The following is a 27,488-nucleotide window of genomic DNA, read 5'->3' as shown; positions in this document are numbered from 1 at the left end:
TTCATAAGCTCAGTTGTGATTTAATTATCTCCTGGTACATACCTTGTTGTTTTTAATAGGGCATTTTAATCTCACTCAAGCTAAAGTCTAGGATATCTTCGCTAAAGTGTCGGAATAATCTTGATCTTCAGCCTAATTACTAGTAGTGCTTCTTAATCTCTCCTAGCAGCTTAGGCATTTACCAAAATGGTTCTGCTATCCTCGTTATTCATGTTGGTATATTCAATTTGGTCCTCGCAAATACATACTTTCGATTTATTACAAGAAAATCGTCTCCATAATACACTTTGTATCAGCGTGAGGACTTGGATAGCTATTTATACATCGATACTAAGCAGAATCTTAAAAACAGATGAGAATAGTCCTGAAACAGCTAAAATTTCCCTAGTCTCGTAGGTTGCAATCTATTCTGCCACTCGAGATGAAAATTCGTGGGGCTTTGGAGCTGGATTGGCACTGGTCGTGGCTTAGGCTTCATCAGTCGACAGCTTTTGAGCATCTTTTATTCGGCATTCTTCTATTTCGGTGATGACTTCTTCTTCTTCCTCGGTCCCTCACTGATGAGGATCGCAACCGCAGATAGTGTTCCTTCATAGACTGCGGTCATAAGCTGTGTGGTGATCGGAGAATGCAAATGTGATTAAATTGCCTGTTCGTCTAAAAATGATTACTACATTTTGATTTTTGCAGTACTATTAGGGTGCAGCTCAGTACGCTTTTACAGTTCTGGCATCTTTTGCTAGGCCTTCTCTCTCTATGAGGCTGGCTGGATTTAGTCCTCCGTTTCTTAATTGTACTACTTTCATCTAGCTCATTGTCGCTAGGTTTGCATAGTTTTCCGTTAAATTACCCTGTCACAAATATGTAATGTGTTAGTTCAGTAGCTGGTATAGATCTAGAAATATCTTCATACTTAATCTCCAGTTCGCATGGTCTTTAGCGAATAATTAGTTGCGTAATTCTGAGTATAGGATAGGTATGATACCATCATGAAAACTTGGCTAGCCTGGACCAATATTTTTACTTATGGAAGATAAACCTAACACCAACCTGGGGCAGTTGGTCGCCCTCCCGGGACTAGAGTTGGTTTCTGGGTTTGAGGGTCATGTATGATGTCTTTGTGATGACTCTAGAATAACGGGGCTGTTGGCGGCTAGAGCCAGAAAGTTTTGGATTTGTTCTCTATGGAGGGATTTTGCCGTTATCACCATGCTTAGCAGGCTGGTTGGTAGTTCCAGTATGGTAGTATAATACCCGGAAAGATGCTGCAGCCCACCCTCCAGTATTTTGATTCCTTAGTCGGCTATTACGACTCACGTGGGAAGATTTGATGCTTTTTTAGGGTCATAACACAGGCCTGAATATTGTTTTTAATTATAAACATCTTTACTGGATAATAATACTTAATTGATTACAAATAAATAAGTAATTTGAGACAATCATCCGTAACATTCCGAAGTCCGCTGTATAAATAAATTTCGGTGGATTGGTTCTTAATTCCGGTGGCTCAAATACAATTTCGGTGGCTCTTGATAATTTCAAATTGACATATCTCGAGAAGTATTAATAATATTTTGATCTCTACCATATCATTGAATAATACAAGTTATTTACTATTATTTCTGCCACAAAAAAGTTTTGGAAAGTGGAAATTAAAATTCGCCACCGGAATTAGGCAAAAAACGAGTTTGTTGATATTCACCCAGAAAGCGCTGGACGCAGGCCGCTTCCAACCGGGCAACATGGAAGGCATTGGGGCAGCCCTATGTTCAGCAGTGGACGTCCTATGGCTGAGATGATGATGATGATAGTCAATCGGTAGATGATAGAGATTAATATAACTGAAAAATATTGAATAAAATGTGTCGGGAGCTATTTCACGGGCGATTGAAGTGACTTGCGGCTCTATTTGCTTCTCCTTGCAGACCAGTCAAGCGAGACGATATACATAGAATGCTGATTTTGATAGCGAAACTACCGGGATGCGCGAACATTTCGTTCTCCTACTTACCTATTAAATATTTACGACTACGGGTTAGAAAACATTAATAACTCTACCTTTATAGAATTTAACGATGCCATGTGTTTAACTTAATCTACGAATAGTGTTGTCAAACAAGTGCTTCAAAAACCTACACTAGTCTGTAAATTGAGATTGTTACTAACTGCAAAAAAAGTATAAATTGCTTTTATTTGACACAGTAATTCGGTTTAGAGGAAACATGCATTAGTGCTAATGAGTCAATAATGCGATGAGGGTCATTGCCTCAGCGATGCAACAAAAATATCGCGACGATTTATCGGTGCGCCGGCGCACTGATTTACGGCGCGCGGGCGCATCCCGCGCTGCGCTGCGCTAATCCCCGAGCTAGGGGTGAGGACTGCAAATCAAATCATGTTATTTTGTTTCTATAATTTTTTCGTGACTTTATCTTTTTTCTAGATGTTTTTCAAACTTTTATCACTAACGAATTATCACGGCTAACTAAGTAATTATTTTCATTTCTAATTATCATATTCATATTTATTTTATTTGTCTTTGTGTGGTATGAAATAAAAAAAGAATATCTATTTTTTATTTTCGCATATCTACAAAGTACGAAACATTGCGCTTATAAAGACATATTTTATTTTATATGCTTGAAAAACTCTATAGTCTATTAATAATATGTAGATTTTTGCATGTTTCTAGGCGTTTCATCACTTAGGAATTATCTGGTTTAAACTAAATACATACAACCTTTGATTTCACAATCTAGGTCTCGGAAAGCGCTATGTCATGAGTAATTTACCAGTTTCAATTTATAACAAAGAGTTTATAATAACAATGAAGTATTCAGATAATTCATGAGTGGCAACCCTGTCCAAGTTTCAGATTGGTATGTTTTGATGGACACACAGGGCCGATTCTGTTGCTCGAAATTAATATCTAACACTTGAGGTTCGTTAGCGATCGAGTGTCGATTTACACCTGACTATTAATAACACCATTATGTGCGCGTTTTGTACGCATTGCGCGCGCGCACTTAGAAATAAACGCGCCATTTAGCTTTTATTAATTTTAAAATGCGGTATGTATTAATTAAGAATTTAGCTCATACGATGACACTACCGCTAACATTATTAATCTATGTACGAGTAATTAAAGGTTGTGTGATGAACTGATGATCCCACTTAAAGATGAGATGAAACTCTTAATTGATGTGTTATTTCAATAAATGTCTTCATTATAATATGAAGTGATATTAATAGGTCAGTTTTCACTCGAAATTACATATTTCAATTTACTGTCTAGGACGTCAAATTTTAATGACTGAGTACGAGCGTCTTTCGACAAATAAATCAATAATTTTATTATGTCTGTAACTCTACATTAATCCGATTAACAGTACCTAATCGACACAGATTTGTTACGCACCAAAATTCCTCAACTAGACACATTTCCGCGTATGAATCCACCGAACACGTGTTTTAAGATTACTCCAATAACGAAGAAACCGAAAAGCATCTAATGCATCCGGACAGCAAATACGTCCCCACCGCAGAATCTGGCGGGCCTTCCAAAACTATTGACAGTGAGTGTGGATGCGATCAAAATTAAGCCGGGGATTATGAAGAGACCGAAATAGACGGCTCAAATCCTCCTGGATTAAGGGATCCCGTGTTCCGTCGGCCGGCACGGCACAAAAATACCTAAGGCGCGCCGGATGCGACGATTAGCCTAAACATCTATCGTATTGTGGTGCACCTTTTGCGATGTCGCGGTACCCTGATAAATCACGAAAACGCACTTGACACATTTTACCAAACAAACGCGCTCGTGGCCAAGGAGTTATTGGCATTGCAACTGTAGGTACCTATATTATCAAAATTTGAAACGTAGCATATTAATTTTCAAACAGACTTTACCTTTAAATGTTATACCTGACTTAAAATGTTTCACTTTACTTTTAAAACCTACTAGGTATGTGTAGGTAGGTAAGTAGGTGGAATTACGTTCTATTACTGTGCCCGTCTTAATTTTCTTTGGAAAACATTTGAATTTGAACAAATTTCGCTTATGACCCATAATTTATTATAATAAATTGCTCGAAAATTAAATGAAAATGGATGTTCCTCTTTATTTATCGTGGTATAAATTCTCATCCTTGTTTTTACACCTCAAAAACCGTTTAGCTCCGAGCATCTGACAAATGTCTCATTCAACATATTTTTTATGGCTTTCACATGTTTATATTTCAAAGAAAATAATGGGATGATTTGTGCGAGATGTACAGTTTTCTGGCACACATATTGGTGTTGAAACAACAATAATTAGTGAAGTACGTTTTTCACGTCGTTGATTTTATAAATTATGCCCACTGACCAAGAGTTTCTTCAAACAAAAGACATTATTAAACTGAATACTACCAATTAATTGTTGATATTGATGGGGGATGAGTAGTGTGCATAGATCACATGAAACTTTAGTTAAAGAGTCGTGGTGTGAGTTCAGTAAAGAGTGAGACCAAGTTAGTGCTAGATGCGTTTCTAGTAAATCCTGAGGACGGAAATCTGTACTAAGATAGAAAGAGACTAATTCCCGAATACAAGTTATTGTAATAGTCTAACTTTCTATCTATATCAGCCTTTGGGGTTCGTCTTCAAACAAAGTCTCCTCTCTTACCGACTTCTATCCCTGGCCATTGTAATAATATTATTCTAAAAAAAATCTCAGTTAACTCACCCTAACTCTCGCTTCCGTAAGGTTGGTCCACATCGCGATCTCTTCCCTCGTGGACATGTCAGGGTAGCGGTTCCTAGCGAAGGTGGCTTCAAGCTCCTGAAGCTGCTGACTGGTGAAGTGCGTCCGCTGACGTCGCTGGCGTTTGTTCTTCTTGTCCCCTTTGTCGTCCATCGATGGTTCGTCAGGCCCTACGCCGGGGGTCGTGGACTCCGTCTTTATTGTTGGCTCTGATGTTAGGGGGCGACCTGGGGAAGGAAGAACAGTTTCAGTACAGGTTTCAGATATTAATTCGGTTGGAAAAAGAAGCTACGATAGCCGAACGGTGAAGTTGTCGGATTGGCCGACTTGTGATCCGAGGAACGCGGGTTCGATTCCCACCGGCGTCGCTCGTCTATTACGAGACGAGAGGGTTCCTCACAACCCTCTCGTAACACAAGCATATTTAGATAACATTACTGGTAATTTGTATTTAATACTTAAAAAACTTCCACAATTTATTAATTCACTTTTTATTTAAGAATTCTTCAGGATCACGACTACCGGGCCGCGAGATTTATGCAAAACGCGCTAAGCCTAGGCTAGACATTTTAATAAATAAAACAAGGAAACTAAAAACATCTGTTTATAGTTACAAACTGCTATCAATTTCTTTTAACTGTATGGAGACATTCCAATGCACACACTTTAAAATACAGAGCACGTCAAGATATGCTATGGGTTCTTATTTAGTTGTCATAAGTGCTATTTTGAAACGAAATGTGTAGCTTGAATTGCTGTCGACTGTACATTTAAAAAAAGATTCATATCCTCGTTACCAGTAGCGCGCCTTAATACTCTGGATTAGGCGCAAGCGCACCTAATACTTTTACGACACTGCCGTAAATAAAAACGTACTCAATGAACGATATAGTTACAATCAATAACATACACGTTTTTCAACTCTATGCGATAGATAGAAAGTCCAAAATTATTTAGAGCGCGATGGCACTGTACATAACAATTTATATCACCTATAAAATCTATTTTTGCGCGATCAAAAATGTGAACAAATAATAGAAAGTTCAGTTTATGTAAGATTTATATTTTTTATTCTAAATTATAATGGTTATTTATGGGTATTCATAACAACAGTTTATCGTGATGCTCGTTCTTTAGCTACATCACATTTTTATATCAGAAACTCTAATTCTAAAAATAATTTAAATCATTCATTCAATCAGTCATTCGTCGTTCAAAGATATTACTGAAAATTATAATGCCTCAGAGTAAGCCATGAATAGTCTAGCTTGCATTTACTATCACTCATTTTTTCAGTTTTTCTAATTACTTATTCAATTTGTTTGGTTCAATCAAACGAAAAACAGAAAATAATTTGTGAAAAAAATGTTTAATGTCGGCCTGTCTACAGCATATGGTACTCTAGATACGATAATGTCATCATAATCATAGGTTACAGCTAATATTGGCAAGTTCATAAAATGAACCACACTGACGCAAAAACGATATGGGGCCCGACAGATGGTGGTATTGCATAACGATGGTGCGCACTTCAACTGTTTTAGATCCCATTAGGGCTGCCAGAAGAGAATAGTAACGAATTCCAATTTTTCTGGCGAGAAAAGTTATTTTTGTTACAGTGAAAATATGTCTTCGTAAAAGCTATCAGGAAAGTTTTTTAATACTAATAAGTAAATAACTAACTAGTTAACTTTTGCTTTTTCTTTGATTATCGAATAGTTCAATAACTAGGAAAACAATTAGTAGGTACATCATATAGTTCGTGACACCCAAAGTAGCCAAAAAGTTTATAACAGATCTTATTACAATTAGAATAAGGTCAACTTTTTGGCCACTTTTACGTTATTATTATTATACTTATCTACTGTGTTACCATGTCTCAAAGAACACAACATTTGTCTGCCCAAATCGAAAACCAAATAAAAATTACAAAATATTGAACAAAATACTCGAGTTTAAAAAAAGCCTGTTAGTAATGGTTCCACTATTTCCCTTCACTTTTCTAAACTCTACTTTTACTACTACAACCCTATTCGTATCGTATCGGCACAGGGACACGATACGGTGTTATAACATCAATTCGTTGATAACCCGTTCGCAATCAACCTCATATTAGTTTTAGACAAATCCTGGTGAAACACACCGACAATGGCAGCTTTATCTCTTTGGAAAGTGATCATCATCATCATCATCGTTTTGTTGTGTGATTAGTGGACTACTACATATAACTCACATTCGTTGACAGGTTTCTTTAATACTTTTCTTTTACTTACTAACAGACAGTAATAAAAACTAAAATGCCGGTTACTGAAAATGTGATTTGTGAATAAGTTCGTTATTTTTTTACGTCTTTGGCTATGAAAATAACCTGATGAAACACAGAAAGAAACAAATATTTTAGATAGAGCTAGAGCTTTCGGTACTTTCCTTTACTTAAATATCGAAATATACCTAACAAGCAGGGCCTTTTTCAGCCTTTTTCCTCTTTCCATACCAATTACCCACAATCTTTAAACTAATACCTAAGCATCAATAGTAGGTCAGCTAACTTCAGCTAAGTCACCACAACAAACCTGTCGTAATGTACCTATGTTCTTCTTTATCAAAACTTTTCTGGGAAACTTAAATTTATTTTAAAAGCTTTCAATTGGGATATTTATATCCGAAGGTATTATATTTACGAGTGTTATCGTAAATATTTCGACAACTCAGTGGTAAGTTTATCTGTGTAAGATTAAAGACATTTTTATTTGCAGGTATTTAGTATCTTGATTGAACACTTAACATAATAATTATACACTCTATCACGTTTCTTTATAAATCGATAAGGTAAGTTGATGTTTTCATCGATATTTATTAGTCAAAAGTCGATAATGCAATCTGCACTCACTCGAGTTCACTGATAAATAATTGAGCAGAACCTATCTTACAAATGTCTTTCTTGTGACAATCAGATTCCTAAGGCCTCCAATAGCATAAAAATAGAGAGCTCATTTAGGAAATGATTATAAGAAATTGAAAAAGATGTGTAGAGTTTACATATACGTTTTATTTGTCAATATTATTAAACAATGATAAAGCTTCCAATTCTTTTAAAATAATATTATTTACTGAATTTACTTCTTTCTTTGTTATTCAAGACACCGAAAATGTAATGCAAAAAGCTAGAACACAAATATAAAAATCGCTTAGCAATCCCACGTACTGCGTTTACGTATGCGACTTTTCGAATCGATTACGAAAACTATACATTTTCTACAGGCACTGCCCCAACTATAGTGGATAGTTGGTCGGCGTCTATTGCTCTTGATATCCCCTCTATCGAGGGATAGTACAAATTAGGTTCGGTAATCAGTAGGCGTGTCAATATTGACGCAAGGCGTGAATTCGGCCAGTTTATGAAATAATCAATCTGCAGTGACAAAGTCTTCGGCGGATAATGAACAAGGCGGATTACGAGGCTTGCCCGTGGTGGCCTCGGCTGGCACGATAGGGATGCACTAGGGCTGACACATAGTTCAAGTGGTGGGAAATTGCTTCTGCGGGAAATGTGGACTTTCCGCCAGTGTTTCATAGATCCAGTGGTGGGAAATGACTTTTGTGGGAATGCCATTCCCGAAATGGCAATCAGCTTCAACACTGGTGGACTTTTTTAGTCTACAAATGCAAGATTGCCAAAGTTTGGATCATTGGATAAGTGTCCGAGGATTATTTTAGGAAATGTTTATAAAGGGAACTTGGCGCTATAAGGGTTAGAACGTGTGCTTAATACCCATGAAAGTATACTAAAAAGTTCAATATACGGAGGACGACATATAAATTCAAATTAAAATTATTTATTGTATGTCACATGCAAATATAAAGACAGCGTAGCATCTTATGAGGTAATAAGTGCTGTTTTGCAAAAACAAATCAACAGTTTCCGTAAGAAAATTATAAAAGTTAAATCTCAGACTACGAATTGTTATTTCTATCGCCACATGAAACATTTTCTGAGATATGAGACATAACCTTGCAACCACCTTGCTATCGTAATTCTTGATCGCTATTTCGGTTCTAAACAATTTGTAAAAACACTTCCTTATCAGAAATCCTTTTTGATGGATGATCTATAAGCTCAACAACAGATACGCTTAAACCTGACAATTCTATTCGCAATTAATTATCGCTAATCTCCGGTTTTTCCGTGGACTTTTCTGAAAAGTGATTGGAGCAACCCTGCTGTTATCGGTTTGGGTTGATATGCGTTATCGGGCCACGCTTTGAGAGTCCGCCGGCCCATCCATCATCGACTACCTTTGCTCTACCGACCCGTATCGACAAACATGTGTTAGGTACTTAGGTGTCGATACAATCCACTTGAATTCGACACCATGATAAAACCGCCGTTTCCTTTAATGTACGCACTTATTTACTTTTAACTGGTTACATAAGAGCCTCGAGTACACTCCGAGTTTGCCTACGCAGTTGGTGGAGTACATAGTTAAATTGTTGTGAATACTGTGAAACCTTATTACAACGAATTCATTTCCCTTCAATCTCAGGTATTACCTACAGAACAAAGCTCTAAACTAAGGAGACTTTTCATTGGTCTATTAGAATAATCATAGGGCAGACTCTATATCGCCTTTTATGAATTAAGGTTTTTGGTGGCTAGAGCGTCTTAGCGTTTTACTCATCTTTTTCACAAGATTTTCATGTTAAATTCATCCTTGAGTCGAAGATGAGCATACTCAAGCTGAATTCCGAGTTTGAAAACTGGGCCATTACTGAGATTGAATCGAGTTTTGTTACAATGTTACTACATACTTAAAAGTTGGTTTAAGTCGTTTTACGCTCACCTATTCAATTATAATGTAAAACAATATTGTTTTTTTCTTATAAGCGATTTATCATAATGAAAAATAAAGAAATTTTAATAAAATAAACTCATAATAACCAAAAATCTAGTAATTATTTTATTATAATTGAAGAGCGCTGCATGAAATCGTGATTCATAAAGGTCTTGGAAAATATGGCGTAGTAAAAACTTTGTTTTCAAAATTATGCAAACTAAAACAGAGTTTTTAAATAAGTTATTTTTAAACCGGTGTTGATAGTAGATATTTTATATCTTTAAGATTATGAAACTTTTCGGATCATTTAGTGTTGCAATGAATTAAATATCGATAATGTCGATACTTTAGCAGAACACTTCATAAGTAACTTTACATATTATGCTACTTTTTGCATATGTAGAGCCTTATTAACTGTCATTATTGAAAATGAAACCTAATTTTAGATACAAAGATAGTTGATTTAATTTACTTCTATAAACTTATGACATGCATTTTGGGGAGACTGGTCCACGTATCTGAGTTTTCCAATGAAATCTGAAATAATCAGAATCTTTATAATCTCAACTTGAATATTAATAACTGGAGTTCAGATGAACTTCAGTTAGTTATAATAGGCAGTTGCCTATAATAGGTATTTAGAGCCTCCATTACTATCGACACATATGATTAGCATCTCACAGTTTAAGCATTACGCCGAAAATTAGAAAGTGTTCACGAACATCGATATCGTTTCTTATAGGCAGCCTATCATTAATCTCATAGTTAAGCATTACGTTGAAAGTTCTTAAACGTAATGAACATCGATATCGGGGCTTCGTTACCCGGGCAGCCCTACAATGTTTGTGGAGGCATTAGGAAACCGCGCTCGCTATTTGCCGTAGGTTTCCCCACGCTTACTCGGTTTGCTCTCAGTTTTAAGTTTGTCACTTTGTGTGGTCCGGTATTTAGAGCGATCGCCCCCGTTTTGGTATGGATTTTGAAAGGTTCATTCATATTTCATGTGCTGAAATAGACTGTCACAATTCCATAATGGATTTGTGTTGTCGCAGGTGCTATGTCTATAATGAATATTTTTGACTGTATAATCATAATAATATTATTATAATTGACTGCTGATTGAATAATTATTATCACAATTTATTTCAACTATTGTCCTAGCAACTAACTTAAAATTTTGTTTTTACAAATATAAAAGTTACTTTTTTTAAGTCTGGCAGTTTATACCAGAAAAAGTTTTTTTTTTGAAAGAGTGGAATGGTTTCTTGCAACTTTTTACTTTTTTGAATAGGTATATTACAATCAAATCTAATCGCTATTATAATATCTATAGTTCTCACTACTAGTTCTAATGCATTAACAATGACTTTTGGATACCAAACCTTTACCTGTGTAAATATAGAAGATAGAATAAAGTTTGTCGCAGGCTCAGTCTGCAGTCAGCTTCAAAAATCTTATGAAACGTGTACTTATAACCCAGTAAATAATGACATAGATTACAAGTAATAAAATTTGTAAAGCCTAGCACTCACTGTCGTCGGTGTGCTTGCGGTCCCTTCGCGGCCGAGGCGGGGCGTACAGCGACTGGTCGACCCCCGAGCCTGCGGACGCCAATGAAGAATGTCCACTGTCCCGAAATTCGCCAGTCTCTGCCCATACTGAAAAGGAAAATATAGTTAATATGTAATTGGAATTAAGCATACTTAATGCATAATTTAATCTAGACTCTAATAGTCACGAAACTAAACCGAAATATTTCTGTTTTATTTAGGTATGTTTTATTGGAGAAACAAATGAACAAGTCTTAATAATACGAAATGCGTTTTATTGTACCCCACACAAGACAGAAACATAACAGAAAAAAGTTGAAGGTACTAAAAGAAACGGCACAATTTAGGTGGCCCTATAAATAAAGCTATCTATTCCAGACGACCTTGGAAGAGGACAGTCAATGGGACTGTCCTCTTCCAAGGTCGTACCTAACATATAATTCGTTAGCCCATCAGATCAATAAGTTAATACTAAGATGACTCTTTAACACTCAGTTGTGTAAGCCCAGCTTTATTTCAGCAACAAAAACTAATTTAATTTTAATCCCGCCACATTATACCTACTGTTACAACTTACATTTATTAGTAGGAAATTATTGCCGACAAATCATGCTAGAACGAGTGCGTGCGTATTTCGGGGATGCCCGCCGATGTGTTTACGCGCACACATAAATTCAATTAAAGTTACTAATAGGCCCATTATTTAGGAGGATCTTGACAAAGTAGCGAGTCGCTGAGCGAGTGTGACGCCCCGCCGCTTACGCGGTAGTTAACCCCGAAATGCTTGTTAACAAATTAGATTGGAGGACCGTGTGTGCGCGCCTTAATTTATTACTACCGACGTTCACGCGCCGCTTCCATGAGCTTTTGGTTGCGTTGTCTTTAGCAGGCAAAGATATCCATAAGTACAAAATATAAAATGCAAGTAGTATGAACTGTAAGAGAACAAAATGGTATTAAATGTCATATTGGTTTTTTAAGTTACAAATCCTCCTCTCCTATTAATAATAATCTCACCCAAGGTTGCATGCCGATTACGACCTATGGTGGAGCAAACTTGCATAGAAAATGCCTGATCACTCGTACTTTGAAAGCCAAGAGGGCTCTTTGTAAGAGTTCGGGAATTTAACCAAAGGATTTCTCGTTGAAATTGTATTGAATAGCATTAGATAACCAAAACAATATTTTTTCAGTGTTCCACGTAGCAGATCACAGAAACAGTTACCAACACGTGCCAGTTAAAGCAAACGAAGAAAAACTGAACAGCAATAAATTTTCGTGGAAAGTGAAAAGAGAAAATCACGAAAAACTCTCGCAAACATCCCTTTACGTCGTTGGCGCACGTTGATTTCCATTGTGATTTTTTATTGATACTGAATGTTTATTTAAAGTACGTTCTTATTGCCGTCGCGACAATGCTGAGCCTCGTGTTTTGGAGAAAGTCACGATCCGTGAGACTGATGGGCGGAGATGTCACGGGCGATGCAATTAAAAATATAAGTGTGTTTCTTTAATTTCGTTCGCTATTTGCGCTTTTTTTATTAAAGCACTGAATAAACTGGGTCAGCATTCATTTTGTAATTGGAACTGCTTTGTGATGAAATTGAGTGTGATTTTTCTTTGTTAATTAATTTTACTGAATTATTTTTCGATTCAAGTTAACTTTTAATTATAACAATAGCGGTGAAAATAGTTCAGCCGCCGTTTGCGCAGAATGATGACGCGCACGAATTAAACTAGTACAGTTGCCAACAGAGCTCTTACACAGTAAAAACTAAAAGGTAAAAAGTCACATGTGACGTTATCGCGTCACGAACAAAACAAACGTCGGGCCGTACAAACGTACAGAGCAAACGGCACTCGTTCAAATAAATTTTATGTTTGCTGCTTTGATAAAGCGTGATAAGCGTACGTTCATTGTTTTATTGGGGGCTGTAAACCGCCTCTCAGCTCGTTTACAGTGATGAACTGTACGCAGTCGGGCATAAAAGTGTTTGAAAAATGCTCAAATTATCTCTGTGTTATCCTAAAATATTACTAAAGTACAGCTCTGGTTCTAAGTATAACATTTTAATCAATTTGCTGTTCTATGTCACGAACGCGCAAACATGTAAATATAAGATACGACATTTTACTACATAATAATGTATGGTTGATAATTCAGTTTTATTTTCATTTTATTTAGCAGCTGTCTATGATTTTATTTCCATTTTAAGATAGTTAAAGGCGATCGAGTAACAAAATGTAGACCATCAACACTTCACACTTTTGTCAACTATAGTCAAAACAAAGAAATGATTATGATTCTAAATTCTAATCATAATATATATGGCATTAATGTTTTATTGTTTATTAATGTAGCGACGAAATATTGTTTCATCCATTTAATTTATGAAAACTTTATTTTAACTTGGCTCACGTCACGATAGACTTCCCACTTCCCACTTATGAAAGGTCATTGTGTGCACGATTGTACCTCACACCTGTCACAGCAATTGTATCACCGCTATTACACATCGCTCCATAACTTTTACGAGGCACATTAAACAGTTTCGTTTAAAAAAACAAACAGTATTTACGAGGGGAAACATAACGCATACATTTTAGCACGTTTGCTGAAAATGACTGTCGTTACCTATTTGTGGGTTGCTTTAACCCGACTGCACCAGAAAGAGGGCTATTTAAGTAGGTACTTATTAGCAATCTTTCAGCTATATTACAATATTAAAAGTACTTCATTCTTGCTAAATGATGATTCGAGTTTCAGTTAAATATAAGATTTAAATCCACATACCTATCACCTTATCATTCTAACAAACACATTTTTGTCCAAACTCTCCCATTTTCAATTTTCAGCTGAAAGTGGTCGCTGAAATTTTGTAATTAGGAATAGCTATTCCTTTGCTAAAAAGTTATTATACACTATCAGGACTGTTACTATGAGTATTTACATTATTACACGCTATGTGTGTACGGGAATATGAACACTGTACACATGTACTTATATCTAGTGTATTTTTCTGAAATTACTTTCGAGTAAAACATTTAAAAACCCCAAATTGCCCATTAGATTTGAGCGTGACAGAAATAAATAACACTGAGCTTAGGGAAAACGTACATGGAGCTTTAATGTTTCTTTATAATGCCGCATTGTAAAAAATACATTAAATGTACAGAAACACCATTACTTTATTACATAAAGCATATTCTGTACATTTTTATCGGTATTGGTTAAAAAATAATTGGGATTTGCAATTTATTTAAAACTGTTACATTGGAATTGTGAAAACATTACTGCCGTATAATTTAAAGTAACTAATATATTATATTGTTTTAAACTTTCATGGTCACTAACAAAATAATTAAACTATAAAAAAACTCATAAAACGCATTTATTTCTGTAAGTAGGCTTTAAAAAAGCACTTTTACTTATTGACGGGATTGGTACCACGATCTCGGAGTAACTGAGTACTCCGTGAGCATGGCGCTTGCAACAGTGCCGAATATCATCGGAATACATGGCAGCAATCCCGTCAATAATAATTATTCACCTAATATAGTACTATATTAGAGAGAGATCCATAAATGAAATCACCGAAAATAATATAGTTTTAGAGATTACCCTGAAAGCTAACTCCTACTTCCATTTGTAAGGTGTTTTCCATTTAATGACTCGTGTAGGTATGAATAATTCTAGCCGATAATAAGTATGCCAAATAGAAACTGGCATGTTAATACAATAATACATAACACTTGTACACAGAAGAATGTCTAAGTTTAGACCAGCCTTAATAACTCCTCGAGATAATACATTTATAACGTTCTTTAAATTAATCCCCTGAATTAATCAGATCAGTTCTAACAACAGGAGGAATTATACGTTCATCCGTATGTCAGTCAGCTAGCCAATATATTAATTGGTCGATATTTTATACTCGGATTTATAACAGACATACAATGGGTGTTGTGACTGGATATTTATTTGGAGATCTATTAATGAGCACTATTAATATTATGTGCAATATTTGAGAGGACAGCTAGACGCTCTGTACACATATTACACACTTCTGAACTACTCACTGTATAAACAGTGACGTGGAGCACTGGCGAAAAACAATTTGTGAATCAATTGATTTTTCTCTCATTTTGATTTGAGAACCTTCTTTATGATACTGTATTTTGTACCTGCGCACACAATTTCTTGAATAGAGCAATAGAAGACTTGGCCTAAACTCCTCAGCACTCTGGTTACACTGGGGGGCCTGATGTTTGGAGGCCTGACCTTTTACGACAACCATGGTAAAACTGAAGTGTTTTTATTCTACTTTTCTCATACAGTACGTTTCTCAAATCTGTCATCCGCTTTGCACTTAACTCACTGAAGTTCAAGTAAAGTTCGAAATTAAGAAATCCTTAATTTAGGTACTCCTATGTTCTTTGAAATAATTTTTTTGCAGGTGCAATGCATTGGCGTAACTTGGCTATTTTTAGTAGAGGTGCGATTAGAATCTAGCTCATGGTTAGAATTATCAACTATGATCTCAAACCGATAGCACAACATCCTTGGGGTTGGGGGCACCAGACCCCCCTTTTCATTGAGGTGGCAATAAGCATTTGAAAACATTTGGCAATGTAATGAATCATATCAATCAACGTTCAACGTCTCAAAACACATCTATCCACTTCTAGTTTGGTGAACAACCTCGCTATGACCTCACTGAATGAAATCATTTGTTAATCCAAAGCTATCTGGACCACCAGCGCCTGCGCACGTAATCCCGGCCACGGAAGCTGTCAAGGGCTAGCATCCGGCTTGGTTGAACCAACATAGACAACCCTATTCCCTGGGAATAAGAATGATAATCTTGTTTGTGGATGCTCGGACGGTGGTCGAAATGATGGCTGATAAGGCAGAGAAGTGTGTTGGTGAAAGGAACGGACTGATATCATTTTAGAGAAATGCTGAAAAATACTGAGTAGGTACCTACCTATATTTTGCATTGTGACCATGAAATGTAGTGTGACAGTGTTTTCTTTGCGAAGAGTGTGTTGTGTTCAAAAACTTCAAATTTTAAACCGTTGAATAATGTTTAAACATGTTTTATTGAATAGGTACCTAACTAAATAAAAATGTTAGAATTTTAATATTAAAAGCGTTCTACATTTAAAATAATGGAGAGATCTTTTACAGGGTACTTATGTGGTAGAGACTTTCATAGTCTCGTCTGCTTCATATTAAACTTAAGGAATACCTCCGGCAATTCGTCAGTTAAATTAATCTCAAAACATTACGTTACACGTATCTTGATAGTGTGACAAAAGCTTAACCTACACGAGACCCACCCACATCTCTGGTAGAGTTTTACTTGTCAAGATAAAAACAAAAATGCATCTTAATAATAAAGTTTGTAGATTCAAATTGCAATCATGTAGCAAAGGGATGGCTGGTAGAAAGTTTCTGAAGTTATTTGGTTTTAATTAAAAAATGTACAGTTTTTCAGGAGATCATGAATCAAGTCAAATCAAGATCTAAAAAGTAAAGCGCATATATCAAGTGTTCTACTACAAATATTAGATCATTTTATTGTCAAATCATACCTAAGTTGTTCACCAAAGCCGCCAAAGCTGCGTCTTTAGATAAATATCGTGTAATATTAGGTGAAAATCAAGACGAATTCCTATTTACAACGCATAATCCTAGATACTTGAGCCCAAATAATTGCACGAATGTGTACAGTACGGTAGCATGCCAAATCATGTCAACACCACGTATCTTTACAAACGCACTCCACCCATAGCTGTAGGTATTCGGAAATATGATTAGATACCCGCAGATAACCCCGGCTACTGTGTACTTTACCGAAATCAATATCTACGGCCAATCGCGTCGCTATTCATGAATTATCACTCAAATTAATGGCGTGTAAGTTATAAATGGCTGCCGGATTAGGGACGATCCATTTTATTCCTATTTTACCTACCGTAAAGAAGCTTCATTGAAAACGTACACAAATTCACGGGAGCATCGACTAATTTTCCCTCGTTCCGTCCTCTTCACTCGTTAACGATGCCGTATCTGGCGTCTCCCTCCGACGACCCTCTTCCCCGACGCGATTCATCATCATTTCGCGGTTTGCTGGTTTTCCATTCACGTCGCGCTATCAACGTTTGCCGTACACCGTTTTCGCTCCGGATTTATTTACTGCTTTTCACCTGTTCGCCGCTTACATAATGTTAAACGCGTTCATTATTTAAGTTATAAATAACGAGATTTTGATGAGCGCCCACGCGTTAACAAATGCCCGTGTCGCTGCAGATAAGATAATTACGACAGCACGTGTAGGTCCGTTTGTAAATGCAGTACCACGCTGTCGGAAAACAAGATATTTACTTTTTCAGGATCTCTAGATCCCAATTAGTATTCCAAATAGCGACCGACATATCGTACGCGCACATAAATGTAAAGAGTGGACCGCTCCGGGACACGAACGCCGCATAACTTTCGCACGACTGACTCGTGTAAAACAAATTTCGATCTTAAAATAAAGTGTGTAAGTCCAAAGTTGTTCGTCACTGCCCCGAGACTGCGGCCCAGACGCGGTTTCTATTTCACCCAAGCAATAGCGGTCTTACCGCTGTTGTAAGTAGGTTCAAAACGATGAAGTCGCGTCATCCGGGCGTGGAGTGCGGGACTTTGAGGCTTATGGTAATTGTAATAAAGCGGAGTGCAGCAGTTATGGGACGTGAGAGGTTCTAGACCAAATCCCAAGTAAGCTGTAACTTCCTTTTGGATTTTCGGAAGCCATTTATCAGTCTGATGTGGGCGTCTGGAAATTTTTCATGTTTCGTTATTGTGCGGCGACGTGACACGTACGCTTGGAGGATTCCGCTCGTTTTGTTTATTGGCCACGTAGCGTTCAAGGTTGCCGGCTCTGTCGCTCAGACTACCTGAACATTGAAACAAGAGCTTTCCTCTTACTATTTTGATAAACAGATTCTTTATAGTCGTTGTTACAGTAAGAGTTTGTATTTTGGTTATCTCAAAACAACTTTTTCTTTTCTTTTTTAATTTCAATGATGACTTCTCTATATGTACCTACATGAAACACTTTCTGAATCGACCAATTACTTAACATTATGATCACTCCATTAATTTATAGCTTTTGCTCTGTTCTATGATACAAAGTCAAACGACGACACTAACGTAAGTTACAGCACCGTTTACAGCATGTTGGAAATAACTCATATATGTAATTTAATAAAAGCCACTGAGACATCCGACTTCAAACGTTTGATAGTTTCAATGTAGGTACTTTGCAAGGAATTCAGACATTCACAATATACTGTAACATTTTCAACTACAAAATAATTTGTCATTTTCGTCGTTTACAGTTCAAAGCTTATTATAATAGCGTACCATAATTTATCTTTTGAAAGTGTCCTTAATAGACATTTGGTCAGTTTTCTTTATTATTACATAGTACTGTAGTTTCAGTTTCAGCACAGATACTTTTAGTTTGCTTTTGCACTGAAACTAGCTGACTAAAATGATTCATGCTCAAAGACAGGGCTTTTAGGTAAAAACCGAATAACAGCTACCTAGAATAGAGTAGTTTCGAGACACTAAGGCAGAGTTGCAGCACCTAACTTTGGCCGTAACTATAAGGTTAACCGATGATTTTTGTATGAAGTTTAACAGATTTCAAGTAAGATGGTGCAACCCAGCCTAAGTAAATACAAACTCAAGTAAAACAAACTATAGTACTTACATAGGTATCGATTGCGCCCTTTTAAACCATCTGATTTTGTGAGCCACTAAATTAGTGTTAAGCAATTATTCAGTAAGGGAAATAGTGCGTCCCAGGGCGCGCGTTACAGCCGAATAAATCACGGGGCTAACCCTTCCTCACCACGAGCAAACGAGCACCTGAGACTTGGAAAAAAGACCCCAAATTATTACAGTGCAAGGGGCTGAAATTAATAGCCACTGGTAAATTAGACTGACATCTACACCAATTGGAGAAAACTAAAAAAAAGAATCGAAAAAGAAAAATCTTTGAAAGATCTTGTGCCTATTTTTTTCTTCAAAATTTTTATTCTCAATAATCCTGTACTGTCTCGCTTTCACGCCTAAACCACTGAACCGATTTTGATGAAATTTGACATAGAGATAGTTTGAGTTACGGGAAAGAACATAAGATAGTTTTTATCCCGGTTTTTGAATCAGGGATGCGCTCGACAACGTTTTTCTGTGACAGTATAAATTCCACGCGAGCGAAACCGCGGACGGAAAGTTCGTCGCTTGCTTCTCTAACTGACGTAACTGTCATTTTGCAAAATTTTCGTCGTCTTGCGAAATTGATTAAGATGGTGGAGATAACTCAGTTTCGAAAATAATGTCAGTTAGAGAGGCAAGCGACGAGTTAGTTGAATATAATTCGAGTTCAAGAATTAATCTTCGTGTGTAAAGTATGAAGGATGTGTACCTATTTTCATTACGACATACTTAACTTAATTCAAACAGGTATCATATTACAGAATCAAAACAAGTCAAACGTAACAGTATTCCGTAAATCGTCCCATTACAATCACAATACAAATGACATCGACCCCTAACAACAATGTTTGTTGGACCACACCGCAATATTAAAAGAGATCTAAGAAAATAAGTTTGGGGGACGTGAAATTGGCGGGCAAAAGACTATTTCGCGCCGCCGGGGAGGAGCGTTCAGAAGGCAATCACAGGTCCCATATGGGCACAAATTACTTTTCCTATTTGGTGCAGATCCACTGCGATGACAACTGGGATGGGGTGCCGCGATTTGAAGCATGTGGTTTGTTTGTGGCTGGGGCATCATTGACCCATCGCGCAGTGAAGGGTTATGTTTGGTAATTTAAGTCTGCTACTGGAAGAAGTGAAGAAAAATCGGTAGAGTTTAAATCTCTACATTTTCTTTGAACGACGCGACGTGATTTTGCGGTTATACAGTGTGTCCGGGCTTGTAGTGATCAAACTTTAAGGGCGTAATCTATGGACAATTTTATCGATGAAAATACTTCAAATTTGGGGCTTGACCCATTTCTCGAAAAATTATGAAGATTTAAGTTTTTAATTTTTAGTTTTCACCTCTTCCTTCAAAAGCAAGTGAAAGCGTGGGTAGCTTAACACTAATAAGCAAACATTTTATATCATGCGATAGCCAATAAAATTATCTATTAGCAGAAGTAGAAAACAGATACAAGTTTCATACATTTTAAGGGAGTAAGAATGGATTTAATTAGAAAAAAACATGACTTTTTTCACTTCTTTTTCAGTTATTTTCCAACACAAGAAAAACCAGGTCGTTAAGGTATGTTTTATTTGCATTGTATTATTAGTATTTGAGCTATTCTACAAAACGAATGTAAATTTATTAGTCTACGTCTATTAGTTTCAACGTAATTGTTGAACAAAGATACCCCTTCCCAGCGGTTTCCATAGCGCACGCGACATGCGAAAATGCACTGCCTGAAAGAATCACACAACCTATTCCGATTACTATGGAAACCGCTGGGAAGGGGTATCTTTGTTCAACAATTACGTCGAAACTAATTGACGTAGACTAATAAATTTACATTCGTTTTGTAGAATAGCTCAAATACTAATAATACAATTCAAATAAAACATACCTTAACGACCTGGTTTTTCTTGTGTTGGGAAATAACTGAAAAAGAAGTGAAAAAAGTCATGTTTTTTTCTAATTAAATCCATTCTTACTCCCTTAAAATGTATGAAACTGTATCTGTTTTCTACTTTTGCTAATAGATAATTTTATTGGCTATCGCGTGATATAAAATATTTGCTTATTAATGTTAAGCTACCCACGCTTTCACTTGTTTTTGAAGGAAAAGGTGAAAACTAAAAATTAAAAACTTAAATCATTGTAATTTTGCGATAAATGGGTCAAGCCCCAAATTTGAAGTATTTTTATCGATAAAATTGTCCCTAGATTTGGCCCATAAAGTTTGATCACTACATGCCCGGACACACTGTACAGGCAGTGGCGGATTAAGAGTATCCGAGGCCTTAAGCACAGAGCCTGTGTAGGCCCTCTATTGCTTAAATGGACATGGAAGGAATGGAATGGAAGGTAGAAAGTATAAAATGAAAGTTCATCAAAATAGAAATATTGTGGATGAATCTCGATAAAATCTATACTAATATCGTCAGTTGCAGGTTCACTTGGGGTAACTGACAAAATACGGTTTTTGAGTTAAATATACAGTTTTTCTTAGTTTTTTCTGCTCTTTCGAATGGTATACGTAAAAAAATTCTAGCTTTAAAAAAATTACAATTACACGGACATTTTCAGGTGTGAACTTTTCAGATTTCCTTCACAATTTTGGTGTAACTGACATTGTAATAATTTAACCAGGTTAAATTGGTGTATCTGTAATAATGTAAAAATTTTGCTACAAAACTTTGCAATTACACTGATTTGCTAAGGTTTATAACATGAAATAAAATAGGAATTTAGAAAGTTTTAAGGCATATTACATTATTATTAAACCAGCAGTATCAGTTAAAGAAGTTAAAGTTAGCTCAACAAAAAAAATTATTGAAATTGAGCAACTATCCAGCCAACTAGGCGTCACTGCGCGTTGCTAACATTAACCTGTTGTTACTCCGTTACTTTTACTGTTGTAGTACTCATGACCTTAATTCAACATTGCTATAAGGAGGTGGGATAAAAATCCATTTTGTTTTCAGTTTAAGTTGCCCCGTAGAGCTAAATACGGTATTGGTAAGTCAAAGCTTAAAAAAATATTGAAATTACTTAGTTTCACAGTAATACTTTAGTTATTTCAATATTTCTGTCTTAAAAAAATTAAATACACATATTTTCTTGATTTTCATGGCTTTTTTAACATTTTTTAATGAATAAAATAAAAGTTACATCTAATAAAATTTAAAAAATAATAAAGAAAACGACGAAATGTTATTTTTTTCATGAATTCTCTTATTTTTTAATACTTTTACATAAATTATACAGCAACTAAGTAAACAAAACCCACCAAATACATCAAATTATTTTAATTTGGGCAGTACTTACACCAATTTGACCTATGTTTTTTCCAAAAGTATGGTGTAAAATTAGTGTAACTGTCAAAAGTACAAAAATACATTGGTGTAACTGCAATTTATTTCCTTAACTAAGACATATTAGATAATTCTTTTTATTTAATCTAAAACCGCGTAGAATTCTAAGCATTTCTGTAAAAACAGATCCAAAAAAGGTTAAATAGGAAAAAAGTTATGTCCGATTCAAGACGAAAAAAAACTTTAAACGGCTCTACTGAAAATCTGTATTTTGTCAGTTACCCCAAGTGAACCTGCAACTGACGATATTATAAAGCTGAAGAGTTCGTTTGTTTGTTACATTTTAAAAAAACATTTATATATCCTATGAGAATATTTCGGCTTCTACGCGGACGAATTCGCGGGCGCAGCTAGTGTAGGTAGGGTTGCCAGGCGTCCGGCTTTAGCCGGACATGTTTGGCTTTTTAGGGACTTGTCCGGCCTGTCCGGCTTTTGTTAGGCTTTTTATTTGGTTGCCGCGCCAGGCGAAAGTCGAGCCACAGAATCATATGAAGGATCATATCAGGATGTTGGTGAGCAACTCACTCATGAGCTGACACTAATTGCACCCCCTCTCCCCCTCCGGCACATGTCCGGCTTTTAGGGTAAAATATCCGGCCAAATGAAGCACAAAGTCCGGCTTTTGTGATTTTGGACCTGGCAACCCTAAGGTCAAAACAGGAAGCGATCACCGAATGGTAAGAGGCACATTGAATATCAGACCCAAGCTCGAGAGATGTCGACTGATGAAGTCTACGCTCCGCCCAGCGCCCATCCAACTCCAAAACCCCGAAAGCTTTCAGCTCGAGTTGCAAAATCGTTTCGAATGCCTAGGAGACTACGAAAATGTGGACGAATACAATGACAGGTTCGTGGAAATTGTCCAAACGACTGGGTCTAAGTTCTTTAAAACCCGTCGTTCAAAAGGAACCAAAAAGATCTCTGACCTCACCAATCAACTCATGGAAGAGAGACGGAACTTGGTTTTGCAGTCCTCTGAAGATGCTGCTCAGTATCGGCGCCTTAACAGACAGATCTCCAAGTCTTTGACTCGCGACCTACGCCAATTTAATACAGACCGTATTAAAGAGGCGATTGAGCGAAACAAGGGCTCTAAAGTGTTCGCAAGAGATCTGTCTGTTGGCCAAAGTCAACTGACCAAGCTGAAGACAGAGGATGGCAGAGCCATTTCGTCGGGGCCGGAGATATTGGAAGAGGTTGAGAAGTTCTACGGACAATTATACACGAGTGCACGCGCACCTGTCACAAATCTAGCCGAAGACCCAAGAGCTAGACTGACCCGACACTATACCGAAGATATCCCGGACGTCAGTCTGTACGAGATTAGAATGGCTCTCAAACAGCTGAAGAACAACAAGGCACCGGGTGATGATGGAATCACGGCTGAGCTTTTGAAGGCAGGCGGAACGCCGGTACTAAGGGCTCTTCAGAAGCTGTTCAATTCCGTCATCCTCGAAGGAAAAACGCCTACGACATAGCACAGAAGTGTGGTGGTACTCTTCTTCAAAAAAGGTGACAAAACCTTGTTGAAGAATTATAGACCCATCTCACTTCTGAGCCATGTCTACAAGCTGTTTTCAAGAGTCATTACGAATCGTCTCGCTCGCAGGCTCGACGACTTTCAGCCTCCCGAACAAACCGGTTTCTGAAAAGGCTTTAGTACCATAGACCACATACATACGCTAAGGCAGATTATACAGAAGACCGAGGAGTATAATCAACCACTTTGCCTGGCGTTTGTAGATTATGAGAAAGCCTTCGATTCGGTCGAGACCTGGGCAGTGCTATCAGAAATGAGGAGATCCGCAGGAGAACCAAAGTAACCGACATAGCTCGCAGAATTGCTAAAATCAAGTGGCAGTGGGCGGGGCACATAGCTCGTAGAGACGATGGCCGTTGGGGCAGGAAAGTTCTCGAGTGGCGACCACGGGCTGGAAGACGTAGCGTGGGCAGGCCTCCTACTAGGTGGACCGACGATCTGGTAAAGGTCGCGGGAAGAGCCTGGATGCGGGCAGCGCAGGACCGTTCATTGTGGAAAACCTTGGGGGAGGCCTTTGTCCAGCAGTGGACGTCATTTGGCTGAAAAGAAAGAAAGAAGAAGAACCCTAAGTGTAGGTATGAAATGAAACTCCAGGAGAGGATGGAGGCCCCTGGAGAACAGGGGCCCCAAGCACGTGCTTGTAGTGCTTATACGTTAATCCGCCACTGTGTACAGGGCGTTTCTTGTAAGGTGTCAAGCCGAAGGCAGGTGATAGGTGAGGACTAGACCTATTGATTTCACCCCCATGTATGTTCTACGATTTTTCGTAGTTTAGAAGTTATCGTTAATTTTGAGATTTTTTCAAATTTTATGACCTAGTGGCTTCATTTCTTTTTATCTTTTTTTTGGGTTGACTTTTCTCAGATTTCTTTTTTTTGACAGATTCCCTAGTAATTGCAGATGTTTGAAAAAAATAATCACCTTCTTATCTTTGATGCAAGATACAAAATTTTTGCTAGAAAAATAAAAAATATGCTTTTAGCAGAACATTCTAAAATTTTCAACTTAAAAGTTTGAAAAAAAAAAAGAACTTCCATAGGTCCAAAATAATTTAAAAAACTGCGCAGTTTTCTGAACTTTCATAATAACACAAAAAAACATGTACTTAATAGGCCATTGTTTTCTGTAATCGCTCTACTAAAGTAGTAAGTCGGAGATTCCGTTACATGTTTTTGACTTTCTTAGGACTAACTAATGTTTGCAATCCACTAAGTTTACGTTACGTAGAACACGTTGAGAGACAATAACTGAACAGAACATTTTTTATCCACAACGAGGAAGCTCTTGTCCTTCATAAATTTAAAACAATACATTATTAAAAGCGCCGATTATAAGCTAAACTCACAGTCAGCGCGTAACTTTGCCACTTGAACTGTTAACATCAGAATTAGTCCAGTTACCTATTTTCTTCTTTCTATCTTTGTCTTATGTCTTTAAGTTTAGTTAACTGATATTAATCAAGTAGATAGTTCGTAATTGCGTTGTCTAATTTTATTGTTCCAAAGTCAAAATAAAATCGAAATTAAGCACTCGTAGTGACCTATTTTAGGATCTCCTTATTTGTTTTGTACCTTAATCAGTGTTACAACTGACTCCTGTTTTTTTTTAATAAGATAGAGTGATTCAAGAGGAAGGTTTTTAAGTATAATACATTACATTGTACCTATGCGAAGCAGGGGCGGGTCGCTAATCGGAAATAAAATAAAAAAAGGTAAACAGCCCGTTGTATTTCTCAAATTTAGTCGAAACTAAGAGGAAAACTTCTTAGCCTGTTGTTACGATACAACGAATAAAACAATTGTTAAAGTGTTGTTCTAATAAGTATTCACATTTCATTCGCTTTCCATAACCAAAACAATCAGATAACTTCAACGCTAAACTACAGCAATGGAAAAAATGCATACAAGAACTATTAGATAGTTTTCTTATAAATCTAGTAATTTGAGCACTTGTAATTGTCCAAAAGATGGGAGGTAACATTATTAGTAAGAGCGTTTTCACTAGATCAGAAACGTTATAGAAAAATATCAACAGGAGATTTAGATCAGATCAAGCAAAGCAAGACTGAAATTGATTACATTATTAAAGTCTTTGGAATCAAATGTTAAGAAAATTATTAAACGAGCTATTCAAAGAGTCACGTTTTTTACACACCCTAAGCATCTTTTGTTAGCTATGATGTACTTTGAAAACAAATATGTATATCAGAGAGCTTGAGACAAATAATGGCAGCAAGAAAAGACAACAAAGTACCTGGAGTATTAGAGCATTCAAAAATCCGAATTTAACCTTTCATTGATATGAATTAATTTTAAAATAGTGAATGTTTCTAAAGCAAAAAATTGATTTAGAAACAATTGAACGAGCAATATTATGACATCTTTCAATACCAATAGAATTGCAATGTTCTAAATAAAATTTTTAAAAAAATCTATATTTTGTGATTTTTCCATATATTTTTTCAATTATTTCTAATAGTGATTTTTCGAATTAAACTTTTATATTTATAAAATTTATTTTCTATTTACAAAACACCTTTAAATTAATTCTATTTTCATTGTTCTGTTTAAGAATACAAAGATTTTAGAAAATTGCCATACAATAAAAAATAATTAAATTAAAACGACGGTAGAGGGCTAAAAAATACATTTTAAAAATAAAATAAAAATATCCTTGTTATTATCTTGCTCTCATGCAACTTTTAGCAGGTATTCAAGTTCGTTTACGTAACTTTTTTTTTTAACCATACAATGACGCTCCACCCTAATGGGGGTGAAATCGATAGGTCTAGTTCTCACCTATCACCTGCCTTCGGCTTGACACCTTACAAGAAACACCCTGTATAAAGATAAATAATATCAACTACACTCGACATCAAATAAATCGCACCTCCCGCGACAAGCACTTTCAAACGTAGGCATCCCCACTTCCCACCAATATTGGCACCATTAAAAAGCCTCGTTCTAAAATTCATTTCATTAAAGGAAAGGTTTTTACCCCAAAAATGTGTCTTTAGAAGGATTCAGTCACTTTTTCAAAAAATAGGTAGTTACGCTTGAGCCAACTTTTATGGCTATAAAACTGTTAAGTTGGGATTAATCGCTATCCATCTGTTAAAGAGGACACGTGTGATCATTATTTCGTTTTATAATCATAAAATTTGGTCTAATTGATCCCAGAGGTGAGCCCAAAGTGAGGTCTTTTTTCAAGTCACATTTATGGTATATGTTAATCATTTAATAAGAAATTAAATGTGTTTTTCTTTAAGGATATTTATTAGGCTTTCAAATAAAACCAATATTGTTGGGGCAACATGATTGTGTCAGAAGAAAGTCTTTGAAGTTCGCGTCGCGGAAGGTGCGGTTTATTTCATGTTGTAGTATCAGATCTCCAGAAGTCGTGCTTATTATAAGTACAGGGTGTCCCAAAAACAATGGATAACCCTGTAACCATCGATAGGCCTCGCCATGATCTCCCTAACGTCCATTTTTGACCCCCGTAAAAATATCACCGATTTCAAGATTTTTAAGTTTTTGTGCATTTTTAGAAAATTGCCACCTGCGATTACTTTTTCTCATGCCATTTCTACAAATGAGGATACTTTTCAATCTAGTTTTTTTCCTTATCACAAGGGATAGTTAGGCTATCAAAAGAAAATATCAAAGTTCAACAAACTAGT

At 36.5% G+C, this 27,488-nt stretch overlaps 1 protein-coding gene across 1 annotated transcript in view; it reads right to left on the bottom strand.

Moving 5' to 3' along the window:
• LOC135072655 (pituitary homeobox homolog Ptx1) overlaps positions 1-27,488 on the bottom strand; it is a 74,531-nt gene that overhangs the window by 21,735 nt on the left and 25,308 nt on the right. The window contains exons 3-4 of the mRNA XM_063966668.1: positions 11,112-11,237; positions 4,727-4,971 (exon numbers count right to left, since the gene is read on the bottom strand). Of these exons, the coding sequence (XP_063822738.1) occupies positions 4,727-4,971; positions 11,112-11,237 (371 nt within the window). The remainder of the gene's footprint in view (positions 1-4,726; positions 4,972-11,111; positions 11,238-27,488) is intronic.

Source organism: Ostrinia nubilalis, chromosome 6 (assembly GCF_963855985.1).
Source record: "Ostrinia nubilalis chromosome 6, ilOstNubi1.1, whole genome shotgun sequence".
Classification (NCBI taxonomy): Eukaryota; Metazoa; Arthropoda; class Insecta; order Lepidoptera; family Crambidae; genus Ostrinia; species Ostrinia nubilalis.
This window is presented reverse-complemented; position numbering and strand designations above follow the sequence as displayed.